Genomic DNA, 6000 nt, shown 5'->3' with positions numbered 1-6000 from the left:
CAGAAGGAGATAGAACAATAGATAGATGAGATAGATATAATGATGGATGGATGGATGGATAGATCAGATCAAGGAGAGAGAGATAATAAATATAACGAAAATGTCTGTCTTTCTATCTAAGACAGACAGATAAAGATAGATAGAGGGGGGAGATGGATGGATGGATGGATAGACAGACAGACAGACAGACAAATGGACAGATCAGAGGAGACAAATGATAGAAAGATAGAAAGAGAGAGAGAACAGTAGATAGAGAGAGAGAGAGAGAGAAATAGATAGAGAAATAGATAGAGAAATAGATAGATATAATGATAGTTGGATTGATATATCAGATCAAGGACAGAGACACACAATAGATAGAAAGATAGAGAGATAGATCGATAGCTAGAATGATAGATAGGCAGACAGATAGATACATATAGACAGAAATATAGATACTAGATATAAAAAGATAGATAGATAGATAGATAGATAGATAGATAGACAGATAGAGGAAGGAAGGAAAGAAAGATGGATACAAAGATAGATGGAGATAGATACAGTAGATTGAATGATGGATAGAAAGATAGACAGATATAGATAGATACTAGAGATAGATAGATATATAGATAGATAGATAGATAGATAGAGAAAGAAAGAAAGGTAGATTAGATTAGATAGAATGATGGATAGATGGAGGGAGTGAGAGAAAGAAGGAGAGGTAGATTGATCAGATCGAGGAGTGAGACACATGATAAATAGAACGATAGATAGATAGATAGATAGATAGATAGATAGATAGATAGATATGATGGATGGATAGATCAGATCGAGGGGAGAGACCGATGATTGTCTGTACTGGTAGATAGAAAAAAGGAGATAAAGGGTAGAGAAAACAACAGAAAGATAGAAAGACAGATATAATGATGGATGTTTAATGATAAAATTATGTTTGCTTTATATTGTTTTATGATGTTGTTTTATGAATTTATTGTGTTATTTTAAATTATGTTGGTTGGGCTTGTACCCATGTAAGCTGCCCCGAGTCCCTTCGGGGAGATGGAGGTGGGATACAAAAATAAAATGATGATGATGATGATAGAATCATAGAGTTGGAAGAGACCTCATGGGCCATCCAGTCCAACCCCATTCTGCCAAGAAGCAGAACAATTGTGTTCAAAGCACCCCCAACAGATGGCCATCCAGCCTCTGTTTAAAAGCCTACATAGAAGGAGCCTCCACCACACTTTGGGGTGGAGAGTTCCACTGCTGAACAGCTCTCATGGTCAGAAAGTTCTTCCTAATGTTCAGGAAATGTCTCCTTTCCTGTAGTTTGAAGCCATTGCTCTGCGTCCTAGTCTCCAGGGCAGCAGAAAATGATGGTGATGATATGGATGGATCAGATAGACAGACAGATAGAACAATAGATAGAAAGAGATAGATATACATAGAAAAACTGATGGAAAGATAGACAGATACATATAGATAGAAAGATAAATCTATATAGAAAGAAAGAAAGATACTAGAGGGAGGGAGGGAGGGAGGGAGGGAGGGAGGGAGGCAGAACTATAGATAGATAGATCAATAGAGAGAGAGAGAGATAAAGAGATAGATAACAAGAAAGAATGATGGATAGAACGATAGATCAAACAGAGAGAGAGAGAGAGAGATATTAGATAGATAGCAACAAGTAGGTAGGCAGGCAGGCAGGATGATGGATAGACAGATGATGGAAAGATTGAGATAGATAGATAGATAGATAGATAGATAGATAGATAGATAGATAGAGATAGAAAGACAGAAAGAAATGGACAGATAGATAGAAACATAAAAAAGATAGAGATAGAAAGGTAGAAATAGAAAGAAAGATAGAAAGAGAAAGATAGATCAATAAATAGATAGATAGATATAGAAAGACATAGCTAGAGAAAGATATCTATAGATAGACAGATAGAAGGACAGACAGACAGAGATAGAAAAATAGAAAAAAAGGAAGACAGGAAGGAAGGAAGGAAGGAAGGAAGGAAGGAAGGAAGGAAGGAAGGAAGGAAAGGATACAAAGATAGAGAGTGAGATAGAAGAGCGAGGGGGAGGTGTGGGTGCGTTTCTGGTGGCCCTTCTTTTTCTTCTCTTCAGCTGTTGAAATCAATGGAGGAACGAAACTGATTAATTAATTCTGGAGGCGAAGGAAGGAAGGAACGAACAAACTAACGAACAAGTGGGAAGAATGAGAAGAATGGCCTTCGTTTCGCAACCTTGTAATGATTAATCTCCCATTAGGCCCATGCAAAGGGGCTGGAATGGGAGGAATCTACCGCAGAGGGGCCCCCAAAGGCCATGTAGTCTGCACCCATCCCTTGTTGTTATTGTTGTTGTTGTTGTTGCTGTTAACTTTATATTATTAACTATTGTTATCATTATATTCTTTAGATTATTTTATATTCTTTATATTATATCGTAATAATGACATAATGACATAATAATGAAAATGAAAAGAAAATAAGAATATAAAAAGTGAATAAGAATAATATATAAAAATAAGAATAATAATATAAAATAATAATATAATATAATAATGAAAATAATAAGAAAATAATCTAATAATGAAAATAAGAATAATAGGAATACAATATATTAATAAAATATATTAATCATATATAAAAATGTTAATAAGAATATTTCATTTTCATTATATTCTTATTTTTATTTTCTCTATATTATTCTTATTAAATATTCTTATTTTATGTTATTCTTATTTTCTTCTTGTTTTCGTTTTCATTATTATTATATTATTGTTATTATTTTATTTGTTATTATTGTTATATAATATTCTTATTTTATATTTTATTACTATTGCTATTCTTATTCTTATTTTAATTATTAATTTCTTATTATTATATTATTCTTATTGTTATGTATTATTCTAATTCTCTTTATATTCTTGTTATTTTCTTTATATTATTATTATTGTTTCATGTTATTCTTATTCTTGTTATTCTCATTATTATATTCTTATTATTTTTTCTTTTTGTTATTGTGATATATTATTCTTATTCTCATTTTATATTCTTATTATTTTCATTATTTATTTGTTTTGATTTAAATAAATAAATAAAAATTAATTAATTAATCTGTTCTTATTCTTATTTTTATATTATTATATATTATTCTATTATTTATATTATTATTATTATTATTATTTTCATTATTATTACTACTTCTTATTCTTATTTTCTTTATATTATTATATATTCTGATTATATATTATTATTCTTATTATATATTCTTATTAATTTCATTGTTATATTCTTATTCCTATTTTCTTTATATTATTATTATTGTATATTATTCTTGCTGTTGTTATTATTATATGTTATTCTCATTTTCTACATTATTATTATCGTTATCATTATCATTCTGATCATTATTAATGCATTCCCTGCTTTTCTTTCCTTCTTTCCCCTTAAGGGTCAACCCACCTCCCTTCTGGGTGATCTCCACTGACCTTTTGTAACCCCAGGTGACACCCAGGTAACTTCAAGAGCGAAAGAAGGAATGTGAAGAGATGCCTTAATTCCCCCAAGGCCCGCCTTCCTTCCTTTCTCCCTTCCTTCCTCCCTAAAAATAGCCCTTGGCCCGTCTTACCTGCCGCACCTGCAGCTGGTTTCTTTATTAACAAAGGCAGCAAAGGAGGAGGAAGAGCCGCAGGTGAGCAATTAGGACTCCCTCCGGAGCAGCGAGTTTGATCATTAACCCCCAGCAGAGATATAAAACGGAATACGGAGGAAAGGAAAGGAAGAGAAGAGAAGAGAAGGAGAAGGAAGGATGGAGACCACTACGCTCCCGCAGGGGTTCATGACCACAATGAATAAGGCCAGCGACAAGAGGGTGGCAGTGGACAATGCGGCCGATATTGCTGTCATCGTGATCTACTTCCTGGTGGTCCTGGCCGTGGGCCTCTGGGTGAGTCCCTGAGTCCCCCGCTGCCCTGGGTCTGGGATCCACCATGTCCCCCCAATCCCCAGTTGACCACATTCACAACCCCTCCGCCATCCACAATGCTCTCTGAATCCTCGATTCACCAGATCCTTGAACCATCAAATCTATGAATTCCCCGAATCCCTGAGTCACCAAATCTGCACATTCCCCAAATCCCTGGTTCCTCAAATCCAGGAATCCCCCAAATCTACAACTCTCTGAATCCTTGATTCTTCAAATCCTCAAATTCCCCAAATCCCTGAAATCTTTGATTCACCAAATCCATACTTCCTCAAATCCTTGATCCACTAAATCCACACATTCAGGAAATCCCTAAAACATTTGATTCACCGAATCAATGAATTCCCCGAATCTTTGATCCACCAAATACATGAATTCCGCAAATCCTTGATTCACTAAATCCAGGAATTCCCCAAATCCTTGATCCACTAAATCTAGGAATTCCCCAAATCCACAACTTTCTGGATCCTTGATTCCCCAAATCTGTGAATCTTTGATTCCTTAAATCCTTAACTAAATCCACAAATTCCACAAATGCTTGATTCACCAATTCTAAAAATTCTCCAAATCTCTCAATCCCTGATGCACCAAAATTAGGAATCCCCCGAATCCACAACTCTCTCTCTGAATCCTTGATTCCCTAAATCCACACATTCACCAAATCCCTGAATCCTTGAATGACCAAATCCTTGATCCACTAAATCCATGAATTCCACAAATTCACAAGTTGCCAAATGTACACATTCCCTGAATCCCTGGTTCTTCAAATCCACAAATTCCCCAAATCCACAACTCTCTGAATCCTTGATTCACAAAATCTCAAAATCCCCAACTCCTTGAATCCTTGATTCACCAAATCTACACCTTCACTAAATCCCTGGTTCCCCAAATACAGGAATTCCCCAAACCCACAACTCTCTCTAAATCATTGATTCCTCAGCTCTATGAATCCCTCAATCCTTTATTAACCAAATCCCAGAATTCCCCAGATTCCTGAATCCTTGATCCCCCAAATCCATACATTCCCTAAACCCCCCAAATCACTGAATCCCTAAATCCCCAGATCCTTGGACCTTGATTCCCCAAATCCCTCAATCCTAGAGTCACCAAGTTCTCTGAATCCATTAATCATAGATTCCCCAAATCCCTCAATCCTTGATTCACTAAATTCCCTGAATCCTTGATTCACTCAATCCAAGAATTCCCTGAATCCCTGCATCCTTGATCCCCCAAATCCCTGAATTCTCCAAATCCCTCAATTCTTGATTCACCCAAATCCTTGCGTTCCCCAAATCCCTGAACTCTTTAATCCCTCAAATCTATTCATTCATTCATTCATTCATTCATTCATTCATTCATTCTGTCTCTCTCTGTTCTATTATCTATCTATCTATCTATCTATCTATCTATCTATCTATCTCTTCCTTATCAATCAATTAATTCTCTCTCTCTCTCTCTCTCTCTCTCTATCTTTCTATGTTTCTCTATTCTATCTATCCCAGTGGTTCTTAACCTGTGGTCCGCAGATCACCAGTGGGCCACGAGGACGAAAAACTGGTCCGCGAACCTCCTTTCACTTTATTTATTTTATTTTATTTCCACTCCTTTCACGTCACCTGCCACTCCTTTCCTGTCACTAACCAACCCCGACCCCTTGGATAGACCACATCAGCTCTAGATGATTAAATATGGTTTTCTGTGGGCAAGCAGATGGGAACTACCAGATGGCATATGTTCTGTATCAGAAACTAGAGCTGATGTGGTCTATCCAATGCAATTTTCTGAATTCCAAATTACCAAACCAAATCTAAAGTTGACCAAAAATTGATTCGTAATACTTTTGATACTAATGTTGGAGAGTGGTCCCTGGTCAAAGTGGTCCCTGGTCAAGTGGTCCCTGGTAAAAAAAAAGGTTGGGAACCACTGATCTATCAATTCATTCTCTCTGTATTCTCTCTATCTCTTTCTTATTGATCAATTAAATCTATTGCTATTAATATCCATACTGATATAAAGACTGAT

At 35.7% G+C, this 6000-nt stretch overlaps 1 protein-coding gene across 1 annotated transcript in view; it reads left to right on the top strand.

Moving 5' to 3' along the window:
- The first annotated feature begins 3470 nt into the window (after nucleotides 1-3470).
- Nucleotides 3471-6000, top strand: part of LOC132781192 (sodium/glucose cotransporter 1-like) — a 47431-nt gene continuing 44901 nt past the window's right edge. The window contains exon 1 of the mRNA XM_060785220.2: nucleotides 3471-3942. Coding sequence (XP_060641203.2) covers nucleotides 3805-3942 — 138 coding nt within the window. The 5' untranslated portion in view covers nucleotides 3471-3804. The remainder of the gene's footprint in view (nucleotides 3943-6000) is intronic.

Source organism: Anolis sagrei, chromosome X (genome assembly GCF_037176765.1).
Source record: "Anolis sagrei isolate rAnoSag1 chromosome X, rAnoSag1.mat, whole genome shotgun sequence".
Taxonomy (NCBI): Eukaryota; Metazoa; Chordata; class Lepidosauria; order Squamata; family Dactyloidae; genus Anolis; species Anolis sagrei.
Note: the sequence above shows the minus strand (reverse complement) of the source record. Positions and strands in the feature narration are given on the sequence as shown.